General features: G+C 55.4%; 1 protein-coding gene and 1 pseudogene across 5 annotated transcripts in view; both read left to right on the forward strand.

The window, feature by feature from the left end:
* The window catches only part of LMF1 (lipase maturation factor 1), a 100,164-nt gene that overhangs the window by 48,190 nt on the left and 35,387 nt on the right, over window positions 1-16,587 (forward strand). For all 5 annotated transcript variants that reach the window (XM_032425525.1, XM_032425526.1, XM_032425527.1 and 2 more), the window contains one exon: window positions 2,874-3,022. In XM_032425525.1, the coding sequence (XP_032281416.1) occupies window positions 2,874-3,022 (149 nt within the window). The remainder of the gene's footprint in view (window positions 1-2,873; window positions 3,023-16,587) is intronic.
* On the forward strand, window positions 4,110-8,109 carry LOC116645403 (annotated as a pseudogene).

Below are 16,587 nucleotides of genomic sequence, written 5' to 3' on the forward strand. Positions count from 1 at the left end.
CCTGGGATCGAGCCCCACATCGGGCTCCCTGCTCAGCGGAAGGCCTGCTTCTTCCTCTCCCACTCCTCCTGCTTGTGTTCTTGCTCTATCTCTCTCTCTCTGTCAAATAAATTAAAAAAAAAAAAGATTTTATTAGAGAGCCGGGGGAGGAACAGAGGAAGAGACAGAAACACGGATCGTGGAGCCCAACACAGGGCTTAATCCCACGATCATGAGATCATAACCTGAGCCAAAGTCAAGAGTCAGATGCTCAACCAACTGAGCCACGCAGGCGCCCCCTGAAATTGAGTAGGCGTCTGCACACCCATGAAGGAGCCAGTTTGCTATCTCCCCTCCAGAAAAGGATCTGAGCACAGGTTGAAAAGGCCCAGGCGCCCTCCTAAGTGGGACTTCTAACTGGTAGGAGGCCGCGGTGGGATCGGCCAGTTGCATTCAGGTCAGCGCTTGCAGTTGTGGGCCGCGGGAAGCCAGCCGGCGGCGCCCTGCGCATCCATCTTCTGGGGACGCCCGCCCACCACGCTGGAGGACAGTGGTGGTCCTGGTGCCGCAGCACAGCTGTTCCGACGATGTCGGCGAGTGCTCACAGCCCAGGGGCCAGCAGCCAGTGACACTGTGGCTCCAGCCAGATGGGTGGGGGGTTGGTGAGGGGCATAGGTGGCTCTGCTCTCTCCGAGCACCCCAGCAGGGTGAAGAAGGTTCCATAGGTTCACAGGAGGGTAGCTGACCCTCTGAGGGTCCACGTGAGTCCCTGAGGTGGTGCTGTGTCCCTTGCCCGCCCCATCACCTGCTTGCCGGCACTTAGGTGGGTCTCTGGGCTCTGCCATTTGCACATCACTTTGATTGGTGTCACTCAAACTGCATATTAAAATTCCGCTCGTCACATCTGTGCAAAGTGATGTGGCAATTAGAGAAGGCGGGCCTGAGCTCTGGGGAATGCTCTGCACCCACGTGAGCGTCTCAAAGTCTACGAGGGGTTTCCAGTGAGTGCAGGCAGGGCTAGCTCTGCACGTCAGGGCTGAGTGAGTGTCCCTGTGCCTGCAGTGTTCGGGGCAGATGCCCCACCTGCCTGTCTCTGCGGCTTGCCTGGTTCTGCCCAGAATGCCCCGCACCTGCCGGCCTACCTGTGCTGCTGCCCGGTGGCCCAGGGCCTCCTGGCTCCGACACGTTCTCAGTGCGTGGGCAGAGGGACTGGATCGGGTGGTCAGTCTGAGAGGTTCTCGGTCAAAAAGTGGAGGTGTCCATAGAGAAGCACGCCACAGTTACCAGTCACTTCCATGCTCTGTAGCACCCCTGGGGCATGAAGGCACATATTATAAAACACACCCCACGTGAAATGAGTCCAAATTTGATGACAGTTATCGCTCAAGATAAAACTAGAGAAACTGTCATATAAGGAACAAAGTCTGTTTTTTCCTGGTTGAGACAAGAAAGGGAGTTTGAAGTAAGTTGTAAAGCAAAGGTCTTGCATCGATGTGAACAAGAAGAGAACCTTGACCCAAGGTATGCAGTTGGTCTGCGTCTGGAATCTCCAAAAGCAGACGAACTGCTGATACCTCCTGTTTTTTTCCTTCTGGGAGTTCTGACAGAAGTCGGGCTTCCCAGCTCTGGCTCAGGGCAGGTGGACGCGGTGGGGCTGGCCTGAGCACACATGGGCATCCCACACACTGAGTCCCCACAGAGGGGTGGCACCAGGGCCCCCTTCCCGGCTGCAGCCCCCACCTCACATCCCCTCTCCTGAGGGCACCCCTCCCCAGCACCGTCCAAGCTTCTTTCTGCTTCTGGAATCCTCCCTGGACCGATGCAGGGTGCAGGCTGTGGCCCCAGCGTCCCCAGCACAGGCGCACGTGGCTCAGCAGAGGCAGCGAGCCTCGGAGACGCCCCACTGGCCACCTCGCCCATCAGCCCCGGTGCCGGGCACCGCCTCACAGCAAGCTGACCTCTCCCACAGAGGAGCTGATTGGAACTGGGGCTTCAGAAATCCCCAGAACACAAGAGAGGGTTCCCCCCATTTTATTATGAAAAATGTCAAACTACAGAAAGTTTCAAATAGGGGCACAGTGAAACCCATAAACCCACCACCAAGGTTGCACTAGGCATCTGCTTCACCCCATCCCTCGTCCTAACCTCTGCATCTCAAAGCAAGTTGCAGACCCCAAGGGCTGTCCATCCAGCCCTAAACACTTGGGTTCAGAACGCAGGTTTGTCTGTTGGTTGTTTTGTTTTGTTTTAGGAAGAAATTCACAAACCGTGCAATGCACAGATCTTCAGGTGCCTCTGATGAGTCTCGGCCCAGGCACCCCCTGCCCCTCACCCCCACTGGGTGTCACCCTGGCATCCCTGGCAGCTGGGTTCCCATTTCTTTCTCCTCTATCAGTTTTGCTCATTCTAGAACCTTCTGTGAATGAAACCATAGTGCGTGGACCCTTGTGTAAAGCATCTTTCATGCTGCATAAAGTTTTTGATCAAAATGAGATCCAAGGGAACACGTGCTGCATGCAGAAAGGCCAAGTGACAGTAGCCTGAAGCCTGTTTCAGGTCCCAGCTCCGGGAGTGTCTGTGAGAACACGGAGCCCTCGTTGCTGCCGTGTGTGTACTGCTCACTGCATTTCTCAGCGGGGCTCCCAGCGCGCACCCTGACCTCCTGCGGTGGAGCTGCAGCCCCTGACACCTGCGTCTCCCTCTGGCTTCCTCCTCACCGAGCGCAGACCGGGGCCGGAGTCCGCTCTGTGTTCAGCCTTCATGTCAGGTCGTCACACCACCTGTCCTGGTTTAGGGACCATTTACGTTCAATGGAGTTTGGTGGAACTGCTTCTTTGGAGAATGTCCAGCTGTTGCTAACACGGCCCTTTGTGTTCTTACTGTCATCGTTCCAGGATGGGAGTCCCAGCTTCTGGAAACAGGATTCCTGGGGATCTTCCTGTGCCCTCTTTGGACTCTGTCTCGATTGCCCACGGGGACCCCCCCGTCCCAGATCGTTCTGTGGAGCTTTCGGTGGCTGATTTTCAGAATCATGCTTGGAGCAGTAAGTAGAACTTTTATTTGCTATGTTTCAGGGAAATGCATTGCAAAGGAGCCGCCCCTTGCTGCCCTGTTGGCTGGGCTGTGCCTGCTGGGCCCCTCCTGCTGCTTTCTGAGTTCTGTGGCCTATTTTTGCGCCCCTGAAACGCCCCTGGCCCCCCAGCTCTTTGCACAAGCACTTTCTGTGGGACGCGTCATGACTCTGAGCCCGTTCCATGAGGAGACTCACAGGAAGAGCCCCTCGGCAGCTGCACCTTTCTCCACCAGCCCTCCTGGTGGTTTCTGGAGTGTAGGAAATGTTTTACGTGGTTTAAATCAGCAAGGGCAGGAATAGGTCAAGAAGTGTTACGGGATTTTTGTCCCTTCAGTGCCCGTGGTTCTTGGTCACGTCGCTTCGAAGAACAAAGAGGTGGACCAGATGAAGAGTGGTGGGCAGCAAAGCAAAGTTATTGAGCAAAAGTAGAAAGCTCCCGGAAGGGGAGGGGACTGGGGACTGAGAGGGTTGCCCTCTGAACTTCTAATGAAGGGGTTTTTATAAACTCTTTCAAGGAACTATCTTAAGCATCCTGAGATTGGGCCCCTGTGGATTGGCCGCTAAGGTGTGCCAGTCGGGGCTTTGATCATGCACCCATCTCCCTATCAGGTTTTGTTCACATGTTGGTGGTCTTATGACCTGACATTTGGAGGTGAAGTGATAGTGACCAATGTTTTAAATCAGCAAGGGCAGGAACAGGTCAGGAAGTGTTACAGGATTTTTGTCCCTTCAGTGCCCGTGGTTCTTGGTCAAGATGTCCTGCAGAGCCTGCTAGACAGGATACTTTCGTGGTCTCGTGTGAGCTGTAAAACAGGATGCTACTGCGGTTTTGTCTTAGCTGTCCCGGCTTTTTTGCTTTCTTGTTGGGGATCCTGGCCCTGACTATGTAAGTGTCCAGTTAACTTCTAACAGAAAGGCACATAGTCCCCTGTGAGTCTCACCCCAGAGAAGCCGCGCCAACTTCCTTCTTTTTCTCTGCCTGCTGTGTCCTCTCTGCAGACACCTCGCTCGCTGGCTTCGGGGAGTGTCTCCTAAAGGCCAGGTGAGTTGGCGGCTCCCTGCACCCCGGTGCGGCTGGTCGGCGCCAGGTGTTCTCCCGGCTCACGCCCTCTCACCAGGCCCTAGAGCCCAGGGTTCCCCCACCACCAGCTTCCACGGGGCCCTTGCAGGTACTCATCTGTTTCCATCGCCACCTACCATCATCTTCAAAGTTTTCAGATACACTCTCTGAATCTTAAAATCAGGAGTGACATGCTTCCTCTTGACCTCCAACTAACTAGGCACAGAACTTGGCAAATTGTGTTCACGGTCTCTTTCACGTCTCTCCTTTTGTTAGTAAGATCTGGGGTTTTATCCTGGACACTAGCTTCTTTTGTACTGGACACCTTGTCATTCGGGTACGTGAAGTCTCCCCGGGGGCAGGGGCCAGCACGAGCTCACAGAGAGCTTGCTTCTGCCGCACCCGGTCCCCTCCAATCCACATGGCCCGCAGTCTCCCCTGTCCCCCGCGACCCGACGCTGGCTGGCTGTGTGCCCTGCGTCCCCGGCAGGCCCAGGCAGTTCTCCGGGAAGCCGCTCTTCCCCCGCTGTATAATTAGTACTGTGTGGTGGACTCCCGTGGGATTATGTGGCTGCCCTCGTCAGACGTTTGTACATGGAGTGTGTCCCGCCTTCCCCTCTGCTCTGCCCAGTGCCAGTATACCCCTCTGTGGCTGCCATTCATCTGATGCCCTTGTTCCCCATGTCCGTCTGGCCAGTGGGAGCCTGGCTTGTTGCTGCATTGCCCTCAGATCCTGAGCAGAGCCAGCTCTTAGCTGGCGATGGGTGGTCCTCGAGCAGCACAGGAGTCCCGTGGGCGCATACCGCCCCAGCTCCTTTCATACTGCCAGGAGCCCGTGCTTACGCGTTTCAGACACCCTTCTGGACGCTGAAGCAGCTTCATCCTGGTGTGATGACCGCCTGCTGTTTGGTTAATGCTGCATCTGGGGCTCTCTGGCCGGGAGCTCCGGGGGCACTGGAAGTGGCTGGAGTACAGAAGGTGGGCGCTCCGCCTGGGACGTGGGCACCAGCGCGGGAAGCCCCAGGAGCACGCATCTGGCCCTGGTGTGGCCGGCAAGGTGCCCGGTCCTGGGCAGATGCAGCTGGTTGGAGCAGCCGTGTGGGCTTAGCGCGTGTGTGGACTTCCCCTCAGAGGGCGCATTCTCCAGACTCCGCGTCCACGTAGTGAGAAAGACAGGAGTCCTGATCTTCACCGTTCCTTCTCCTCAAACACTGAAGTTATTAGCTGTGTCTGCTCACGTCAGTAGCAGGCTGTGGTTCCGTGTCCGTCTGTGACTTCACTTTGGATTTTCTGTCCTCAGCTACCTTTAGAAATCATAACGTGCGCAGTGTTCCCACCACTCCCTGGGGACCTGCCTGGGACAGCAGGTTCGTCGGGTGGAGTGGAAAGGGCCCCCACGGAGCGCAGCCAGCGTAGGGGATCTGGGCGGCGGCGCTGTTGGGCTGCCGTGTGTCAGGCTTGTGACGCCAGGAGGTGAGCGGCCCCCACGGTGCCTGACAGCACTCCCGAGCACCTTTCATGGCATTTTGATTGACTGTTCGCACCAGCTGGATAAAAATTATCAGGTGCACTAAAAGGTGTAATTACTCGATTCTGTCTGTGTGTTGGATGCTGCTCACCCTCCTTCACTGGAAAGCAGAAAGGCAGAGCGGGCTTGGTCAAGGACAGCGGCAGCTACACGGCGCCTGTCACCTCCGCACGGACTCAGAAGCCGTGGTGTCTGTGTTTTCTGCGGTGTCTCCAGTGTGCTGAGAGGCTGGGGGCTCTTCCAGAGCTGTGCACCCACCACCTCTGTGCTCCTGCGGTGGGTCAGCGCGGCCTCCCCGTCCCCAGGGCTCCTACGTGTTCATGCTGCGCCGGGCCATGAAGGAGTGGTGGCAGTGGGCTGCCCTGCTCTCCGTGAATAGCTGGAAACTGGACCCAGTGCGCTGTGCAGCCCCCGTCACACTGGACAGCAGACAGTGGGGCTCGGGGGGAAACACGGCAGGTGCCTGGCTGTCTGCTCTGCGCCTCGCATCCTGCTGGAATTCGGGGGGCAGGGTACCAAGAGGAGGGCCCCGGGCACAGAAGGAGCCCCGAGGAGGACACGGCACCCCTGCTGTTGCAGACCTGCACCAACACAGAGCTCTGATCTAATCATGAGAAACGAACACCACACAAACACCGACTGAAGGACATTCTTCACATTTACTGACCAACATTCTCCAGGACCAAAGCCATGGAGTGCAGTTAAAGACTGAGGCCCGGTCCACCCAGGGGACACAGCCATTAGATGTGGAGCCCTGGGCCATCCTGGCACAGGAGGAGGACGTCCATGGGAAAACTGGTGAGATCGGGTGGGGTAGGTAAGGTAGGTTCACGGCGTGGACCTGAGCATGACAGGTGCGCAGGGCTCTGCGCTGTGTGTACAGCTTTCCCAGGTGCTGGGATGTTTTTACAATACAAAGTTAAACCCCTTCATACTTGGCGTGTATAAAGGAGGCAGTTAGAGGAGATGGTGCAGTTCTTTCAGATGTGAATTACCAGCACTGACAGAAGAAACAGAAAATCTGATAAGTTTTAGGAATTGAGCACCTTTCCAACTGAGAAAACCCCGGGCCCAGAAGTCCTCACTGATGAGCAGTTTTATAAACATTTACGGAAGGAACAGTGTGAACCCTGCACACGCGCATCCCAAAAACAGAGAGGAAAGCCTTCCCAGCTCATGTTTCTGAGACCAGGGAGGACAAGGACGTTTCAAGAAAAGAACGTTCCAGAGCACTATTCTTCAAGAGCACCAACAACTTCTTGAACTATTAGCAAACGAAGCCCGCAGCGCCTGAGCAGCATGAGGCATTTAAACCGAGTGGGCTTTGCCCGGGATGCAGGACTGAGTGGACAGAAATGAACCGATGCAGTTCAGTGAATTACCGGATATGGGAGAGAGCTAAAATGCTGCGATCATCTTAACTAACGGAGGGAAAGCATGTGGTAACTGGTTCACAGTTAACGAAACATCTTGTGGCACGCAAGGAACAGGAGGTTTCTTCAAGCTGATACATAAACCACCCACGTCTACACCGTTCTTACCTGCGGGGGACTGCACATTTCTGCCACGAGGTGGGGAGCACGCAGGGGCATCCACCTTCATCACATCTGCTTGACATTGTGCTGGAGATCATGGCTTGTGCAGAAAAGCAAGAAAAAGTAACAAAAGCCCTGAACATGGGAAGAAGTAAAAGCACCTGTCTTCGAGGTGAGGAGATCACGTATGTGGAGGGTCACAAGGTCCTCAGGAGGAATGCATGCAGTTACCCAGGGCCAGGAGTCACAGACCATGCACAGAAATCCGTGCTATTTCCAGATGCTAGCGAAAGCTGTCAGAAAATGAAATGTTAGGCAGTCGCAGTCGTGCTCTCCCGAGTTCCTGTGTCCCTGGCCACGCCGCCCGGATGGCCTCTCAGAACCGTGACCCAGCCGCCGCCGGCAGAGGAGCCAGGCCCAGCGGGGGTGCCACCCGGGCCCCGTGGACACAAGAGGCTACGGCAGGAGCCAGTGCCCTCATGCTGTCTGATGACAGAGGAATCTCTGCCTTCCCTCAGTCAGACCTTTCCAAATGGGCGGGGGCCACCATGGAGATGTGAGGTAGAAGCTCTCCCCGGGACTCCCCAGTGGCTCCCTACAACGCACCCACGCCCTGCTACCACCCCAGCGCAGACTCCCGGGGTAACATCTGCCCAGGCACCCTGAAGGACAAGGGGTCCGCCCAGGGTGACGTCAGGGCCATCCCGGTGTCCATCCAGAGCCTGCGAGGAGAAACCAACACTGAAGGCCCTTTGCACACACGTGCTGCCGAGCTCTGGAAAAACCCACAGCCTTTAAGAAGTATCTGCAAGAAACCTCAAAGCAGGTCTCCAGCCAGGAACCCTGACTGGGGAGCCCCTCTCCTTGTGTTGTCTTTTTATCTTCTCCTTCAATGATCTGTTCTTTCCTTCATTTCTGAGACTCTGTATCTTAATCTGAGGGATCATTTTTGTTTTATGTTTCTTTTTTTTTTTTTTTTTTAAAGATTTTATTTATTTTAACAGAGAGAGATACAGCGAGAGAGGGAACACAAGGAGGGGGAGGGGAGAGGGAGAAGCAGGCTTCCCGCCAAGCAGGGAGCCTGATGCGGGGCTCGATCCCAGGACCCTGGGATCCTGAGCTGAGCCGAAGGCAGACGCTTAACGACTGAGCCACCCAGGCACCCTGTTTTATGTTTCTTAAATTAAATCTCGGTTGAGCCCTTGTGATGAATATATTAAATACATACATTGAGGTTTTTTTTTAACAAAATTTTAACTACAACAATAACATCCATAATTAGGAAATTTTAACAGAAGTCTGATGCTCCGTACCCTAGGAGCTACCAGACATTGCTGAGAGAAACTAGGCAGTCTTCAGTAGACAGATATGCACGTGTGGGTCAGAAGTCCCAGAACTGCTCACAGCCCAGCTGTCCCCAAACCCGTCAGAGGATTTCATGCAACCCAGACGTAATCCTAGAAGGATTTTCTTTTTAGAAGTTGGTGAACTGACTTAGATTTGTATGGAAACGCCATGGGCCTAGAATAGCCAGAAAAATCTCGAATAAGAATAAGTTGTAGGAGACTCATCCCTTGTTCCAGGATTTCCCAGAGGTCATGGTCAGTGAGACTGGGCGGTGGGGACATGAGGACCGACAGCTGAAACGGCACAGTCCATGTGTCTGAAAATAGTCCCACACTGAAATCACCGTCCCATTAGTTTTGACAATTGACCAAGTCCGTCCAACTGAGAAAGACCGGTGTCTCTGACGTGGTGCGCCGGGCGTCTGGTTCTCTGCAGAGAGTGAGCGAGCCGCAGCCTCTGCCCCTGACAGAGAGCTTGGGGTGGGTCCGTAAAGAACACATAAAGCCCAGTAACAAAGAAAAGGGGGAGGTTTTAGCACATACTTCACAAAGAAAGACCTGCAAATGGCTGTTTCAAGCACTTGAAAAACTGCTCAGCTTCACTGGCCCTCAGGGAAACTAGATGGCACTGTTCTGCAGGTGACCACAGGAAGAGCTGAACTTACAGACGGCAAGTGTCCTGGCTTGGGCTGCACAAAATACTGCAGGCCGAGCGGTTTGAACAGTGCTGACTTCCTCGTGGTTCTGGAGGCTGGCAGTCGAAGACCCATGTTCCGGGCCCTTCCGTCCCCATTGGGGACTCTTCCTGATTCATGGACACCCATCCTCTTGCCGTGTCCTCTGCTGGTGGAAAAAAGCCCCCATGTCTCGACTGCGTGTGCCAATCCCATCAGGTCAGGACCCCATCCTTACGGCCTCATTGACGCTTAACCATTTCCTCAGTCTAAATATGGCCACACTGGGGGCCGGGGCTTCAACCTACAGATTTGGGAGGACGCAGATGTCGGGCCCTTGGCAGCATGGGTGTGAGCAAGAGGAACTGCCCTGCACTGCTCTCCTGTGGGCGTGAGAAATGGCCTGAGTGTGTGGGAGCAGTTGAGGCACTTACCTACGAAGTCGCCTCCTCCACCCTGTTGGTGTTTCCGCTCCTTAGGACTGACCTAGGGGAGCTGGAAATGTGCTCATGAAAGCCCTGCCCCGGCACCAGGAACTGGAAACCAACCACGGCCCATCACAGAAGGATGGGTACCAACCCACGCTAACTCCCCGGGATGGAAAGCATTCAGCAGGGCAGAGGAATGAGGACTGACACGCAGGTGTTGTGCTGGAGGAGAGAAGTCAGATGCATGGTACGGGTCCTTGTGCAGGGCCTTCCAGAACGGCAGAGCCAGCACGCGGCCACGGCCGTGGAGAAGCTTTCCCCTCCAGGATTCGAGGTGGGGACTGACTGGGAGGCAAGGAGGAACTTTGGGGCCACCGGAATGTCTCCTGTGCTGATGGGGTGAGGGTCTGCAGGCATGCGTGTGCACAAAAGCTCCTCAGCCCCAGGCTTCCCGGCAGGACATAAATCATTTTTGAAACCTAACAAGAGGTGAACAGCCGGGGGAAGCCTCGGGGGGAGATGGCTGGTCGGCTCCCACGTAGAGCAGAGACATCTGTCTTTGTGGGCAGGGCTGGAGACCGACAAACCGGCAGGTTTTCCTTGGTGTGCCTCCATTGAGCACCAGAGAAAAACCATGTGCCTTCCAGCCCTGGAAAGACCATCAGCCCAGCCGGAAGCTTCAGCTCGAGACAGGACCACAGGATCCAGCTTCCTGGCCAACTCTCTGCGCCAACTGCAGGCATGGGTGGTATGGGGTGGGCCTCGTCTCCTAGCTTTGGTGCCCACTGATGGAGAGGTTACATGATGACCTGAGCCGTCACCCTACTGTTGACGTGTTATGGATTCTGGCGGCTCCCTCATGCAGCTGCGAGCCAGCCTGCTGGGGGCTTCTCCAGTGACCGGGGCTCCCCACTTCAGGCTGCTGAGATGGCGAGCAGCCGGGTGATGCAGATGACCCCACTGGACTTCCCTCCTCGGGGCAAAGGCACAGGTCTGCTTAGCATGTTCACCTGTGCCCTCCCGCTGGAATGGGGCAAATGCGCACCAGATGCTTCTCTGGAATGTTTCTTGCATGTTTCAGCTCAATTTTCTCTTTTAAACGCATGGATTTCAACCATATTAGTGTGGAGAATCTTTTTCATTTGCAGAAAATGGCAAAGAGCGTGGGTGTCTGAGTCACTGTATTTAAGATAATAGTTTGCCCTTAATTATGCTTTAAAAAGGTTTTCACTTCACTCTCAACTCTCTGCTTTTGTCAAGACAGAAATATGTACGTGTGTTTGTAGCTCCATTGGGACTGGCCGGTTTCGTCCCGGAGCAGGTGAGCGTGTCCGCAGCTGGTCTCCAAAGCCCGACCCTTTGCGTCTGGTGCCTCCGCGCGCCAAGTCGCACCAGGCAGCGGGCTTCCCACGTGGCTTCAGAGCCACAGCTGTCCTGGACGGCTCCTGGGCCGGCCTGGCGCCCTGTGCTGTGCCAAGGGCTGAGACCCCAGTTGCTGAAGTCCTGGGAAGTGAGGCTGTGTCCGTGTTGCCGGGGATTTGCGGGAGCTGCATAGCACCGAGGGGAGGCAGAACGTGGTTGGCGTCTGGACAACCAGGCCGCACCTTCTTTGTGCCCCTCCGTCCCTGGGCTCCCGTCTGGGTGCGCACGTGGCCTGGGTTCGCAGGCCGCAGGCAGGCCAAGGCACTTGGCTGCTCCTCGCCTGAGAACCTTGTGGCAGGGTCGCACGGGAAGGAAGAACGTGTGTAGACCGGGCCGCGGCACATGAGGAGACCCGCGCCGCAGCTCGGTCGGACTAGGGAGAGTGGCCGTCGGGAGTCAGCGCCGTTAGGCTGCACTTCTGGGGGCGCAGCAGCTTTTGTCTGCCTGCGCTTAGTTTGTTAGCGTGGCTTTCACCTTTCTGCATATACTCTGCAGTTCTTCCAACGTGGTGTACTACACTTCTACTGATTGTAAGTTATTTTTACTATTCCTTCACATGATATGAGCTAAGAATTGATACCCTGGGATCAGCCGGGTAGCTCAGGCCGTTAGTGTCTGACTCTTGGTTTCAGCTCAGGTCATGATCTTGGGGTCATGAGATTGAGCCCCACATCGGGCTCTGCACTCAGCGGGGAGTCGGCTTGAGATTCTCTCTCTCTCCCTCTTTGCCCCTCCACTCCTCAAAAAAAAATTAATACCCTAAATTCTTATTGACCAAATCGCAGCTGCAATGAGCCATTTTCATCCTAAGCTGTGTATTTTGCTGTGACCGGAGCAGGTCACTTGCATGCGCAGTGAATGGAAGGTGCAACACGAAGGGGAGGGCATGCGCCAGAGCCCCCAGGCACCTCTCAGAAGCTGACACGGCAGGAACTTTCCTGTTCCATACGTCTAGGTGACCCCCAAGTGACTGCAGTGAAGAGATGCCAGTGTGTTTCCCACGTGGCTTCATCAGCAGGGGTGTGACTGCTGAGCACCCATGCCGCTTATGCTCGTGGCTGTAGTACCCGCAGTGGGGCTCTTCCGATGCTCGCGTGCAGACTGTCCTGTTACCACAGGAGAAAAAGGCCATATCTGAGATGTAGAAAAGTGAGGCCTGTGGACCTACATTTTTCAGGTCCGTATTCAGCAGGGCAGGAGCCATGGCCGGGCTGCGATCATCAGCAGTGGGAGAAGACGCTGTCCTCAGACCACAGGCGGTTGCGTCTAAGGCCCTTGCTGTAAGAGTCAGCTGTCTGAAACGTGACAGCTTGGCTAAAATGGACACATTCCTTCACAAATGCAGCTTCCCAAAATGGAGGAGGAAACAGGAAACCTAAATAGCTCCATGTCTGTTAAATACATTGAATTTGTAATCAAAACCCCTTCCAGAGAGAAAGGTATAGGCCCAGATGGCTTCACCAGCGGAATCTACCAGATGCTTAAGGAGGGAACAGTAGTACTCCTACCCAGACTCTGTTGGAAAGCAGTGGAGGCAGGACCACTTCACAGGTTGTGTTTTATGTGACTGTGAAACCAGACCTGTTGAGGTCATTATAGAAAGGAAAGAGACCAGCATCCCCCAGGAGCAAAGGCACAGAAACCCTTAGCCAAACATCAGCAAATCAAAAGGCACAGTCTATCTTAGGAATGCAAGGTTGGCTTAACATGTTTAAACCAATGAGTGCAACTCACCACAGTAATAGAAGAAAGCAGCAGATGGAAGACAAGCACATGATACAGTTCGACACCCACCTGTGATGGTGGGGGGACTTCTTCCGGGGACAGCATCTGAAACCCCGGCCAGCCCATCCTGGCTGGTGGGGATTAGAGCGCTCACGCCCAGCCAGACCAGGCCAGCATGTGTTCCTGCCAGTAACTCTCAGCACTGTGTTGTAAGTCTTGGTGCAGGAAGACCAGAAAAAGAGAAAGCATAAAGCTTGGCAGAAAAGTAACGATGCTGTTGTTCACACACATGATTAGAGATGCAGAAAACCTGGCGGAATCTGAAAAGCAGCTAGTGAAATGAATACATGAACTTCGCAAGGTTGCAGGACACAAGGTCACTGTGAAACACACGTACTTTGTGTATGATGAAGGAATCATTACAAGAGATGATCTGGAAAATACCATCTACAGCAGCCAAGAGAACCTCCAGTGCCTGGTAGTGAGTCTGGTTATGGATGTCTAAGGCGCGGGTGTGGGAAGTGCAGAGCATCAGCGGCCTCAGCCTGGATCTGCCCCAGGCCTCACAGGTAGGAAGATGCTGTCGCTGCCACATCTGTTTCATCCAAGTGCGTGTGCAGATTCGAGGCCATTCCTGTCCCGCTCCTAGTGGGCTTTTTGGAGAAGTTAACGTGCTGACTGTAAACTGTACCCAGAAAAACAGAATTTTGAAAAAGAACAAAGCTGGGGGAGACACCTCCTGATTTTACAGCTTAATTTAAAACTGAAGTGTGGCATTGATCTAAGTTAGAGAAATGGACTACATCTCTCCTGTCAGCTCATACTCAACCAAGAGTCCCGAGTCAAGTCAGTGGAAAAAGGAAAGCCCCTCTTAGCAAACGGTGCTAAAGTGATGGGAAATCTGCAAACGAGGACAATGAACTTGGGCACTGTTTCATCTGCACCAAACTCTACCACTGTGGACGGAAGTGCAGAAGCAACGCCGTCAAGTTCTAGAAGAACACTTGGGAGAACACCTCAGGGAAGCACGCCCACACAGGTGCGGTCGGCCCATTTCCAACCGAGGCACAAGGTCAAACACTGGGGCAGGCACAGGATTTGTTTTACAAACATAAATGCCAGGAGAATAAAGGTTCCCAAAGATAACACACTTACATTGGGGTAAGCAAAGATTCTTTGACCAGGCACAAAAAAGCCATAACCATTAAAAAATTTTTTTGCTAAACATACTTCATTGATATTAAAATTTCTGTTATCAAAACACAGCACTAAGAAAATGACTAGGCAAGGGCGCCTGGGTGGCTCAGTTGGTTAAGCGACTGCCTTCGGCTCAGGTCATGATCCTGGAGTCCCGGGATCGAGTCCCACATCGGGCTCCCTGCTCAGCGGGGGGTCTGTTTCTCCCTCTGACCCTCTTCCCTCTCATGCTGTCTCTCATTCTCTTTCTCAAATAAATAAAATCTTAAAAAAAAAAAAAAAAGAAAAAAGAAAATGACTAGGCAAGCCACAGACTGTGAAAAATATTTGCAGTGCACTGGCCGAACCAAAAATTAACATCTAGAACACAGAAACCGCAGTAGAAAGGCAGGCATTAGGCTCAAACACACTTGGAGGACGGAGATCTGAGGAGTCCGCTGTGGGACCAGCACGTCCTGCTGGCGGGCACCCTGTGGGGCACAGCGCTGGTTTGGGGAGGGGATGCAGCCTCGCGAATAGCGGTCGGCAGGCCCCACCAGGTGAGCCTGCCCTGCAAGCCGGCCTCCCACTCCTGCGGGTTTGCCAGCAGAAAGGAGAGCCTGTGTCCGCATGGGGACTTGCACGCACCTACAGACCTGTTCACAACAGCCAGACCTGGAAACAACCAAGGTCCATCAGCACGGTGTAAAGGGCATGTCCGTACAAGGGGCCGTCTGGGGTGGTCCGGGAGCAGACAGAGTTGGCACTGGCCGCAGCTGCCTCCTGGTGAGCGGGGCCTGAATAGCCTGGGAAGGGGTCCCAGAGAACGTTCTGTGGGATGGACGGCTGCATCCTGTTTGGGATGACGGGCATCTGATTGTGTGCAATTGTCAGGACACACTGAACTGAACACTTATGATTCGTGCGTTTTGTTTCATGTTAGTTATAGCTCAACTTTTGATTAAGAGGGTGTCATGGGTTTACGTTTTCCTCACGGCCCTTGCTGTGAGGTGCAGCCCGGTAAACTCCACACACCTGGGGGTGGTGAGCAAGGCATAACAATGCAGCCACCCCAGGCCTGGGGGCCCCCCGCCCCAGAGAGCGAAGGCAGCTGCCCGACCACTGATGCCCAGCGGAAGCCATGTGTGGGCACAGGGCCGGGAGTGAGTGGCGTGCTTCTCTTTACATCCTGACCTGCGCCCGTCTGTGCTGCTGCCGTCGAGCCTCTAGCGTGGCTGGGGGGGGGGGGGGCAGCGAGTTTTCTGGGTGCGTGCGGAGCGCGGGACCCCCGGGTCTGCTCTGCAGCAGAGCTGTTTGCTGCCGCGGTGTCCAAGCCACTCCTCGGCCTCTGGCCTCTCCCTCGTGAGACTCACACCACTTCTGTGGGAGGGAAGATTCCCGTTGCCTTGGAGGCCCAGTGGCTGCCTTGTGAGTGAACTGGAATTGCCCCGGAAGCAGTTTCCCTGTTTGTGTGCTCCCCTCCTGTCTGTGTCGCCGAGCTGCTGCAGCCCCGTGGAGGTCGGACCGTGGCCGGCGCGGGGGCTCGGGAGAGGCGCTGCTAGCCACCTCAGCAAGCAGCTGCGGACCAGGGAGACAAGGCAGGGCCCCTCCTCGGAGTCAGATGCCGCCAGTAAAATTGTGTCAGACGTCATGAGGTAACTGTTGGAGTGCAGTGCACCCCCGTGAAGGCCAACCCCGAGTGGGGGTCACCGGGTCCTTGCCGTCCCATCCTGGGATCCCCAGACAGGAGAGCACTTACTCCAAGCCGCTTCATCGCACGGACACGGACCGTGAAGCAAGGGGCTTTCCCGTGAGCGCGCAGGGGGCCAGACCACACACTCCAGTACTTCTACAAAGGGCAGTCTGTGGTGCTCTGGACTCTGCCCTCCACTTCAGCCCCTGCTCACAGCCCCACACTCGCCCCCCCGGCTCCTGTCTGTCTCCATCTCCAGACACTCGGCTCGGAACAGCCTGGGCCTAAATGGGCATCGAGTCCTTGTGGCTTGCGAGCGCCTGTGGTGCCCCCCCTGCTCCCTGCAGCCCCTCGCACGGCCGGCCACTGGCAGAGACGCCAGCTTCGGAGACGACGCAAAACCATCAGTCACCGCCCCCACCCCCAAGCCCATGTTTCCGGCACCTGCCGGCAGCGTTCACTGCGCTGTGCGCGCTGGATTCAGGGTGGTTTCTTTACGGCTGTTCTTGGGCCGGGCAAGTGCTGACAGCACCCTGAGATAGCGCGAGCATGAAGGGGCCAGGGTGGCATGGAGACAGGTCAGCCCTGAGAGGTGCCCACGTATGCCTGTGACCCCAGTGCCAAATAGGGGGCACGTGACCATGAACCTCAAACTCACCCAAGACGTAGAGCTCCCCCCACTCGCCTGCCCAGCCCCCAGAGGAGAGGGATTGCAGGAAGCCTGAGTGGCATCCCAGACTGCCAGGCCTGCCCATAGGCATCCTCCTCAACCCCATGAGCCCGTTAGTGTGCATGGCCCGGGGTCATTGAGGCTTCTGGAACTCTGAGGGAAGGGGCCCCGACGTAGCCCAGTCCCCGCGTTTGCAGAGGGAGGAGGCAGCCCTGTTAGTGAGAGAGCGGGGGGCAGGGTGCACTCAGGATGGGCTTGCTGCAGACGGCTTCCTACGA

The sequence above is a fragment of the Phoca vitulina genome, unplaced genomic scaffold (assembly GCF_004348235.1).
Source record: "Phoca vitulina isolate PV1807 unplaced genomic scaffold, GSC_HSeal_1.0 scaffold33, whole genome shotgun sequence".
In the NCBI taxonomy this organism is placed as follows: Eukaryota; Metazoa; Chordata; class Mammalia; order Carnivora; family Phocidae; genus Phoca; species Phoca vitulina.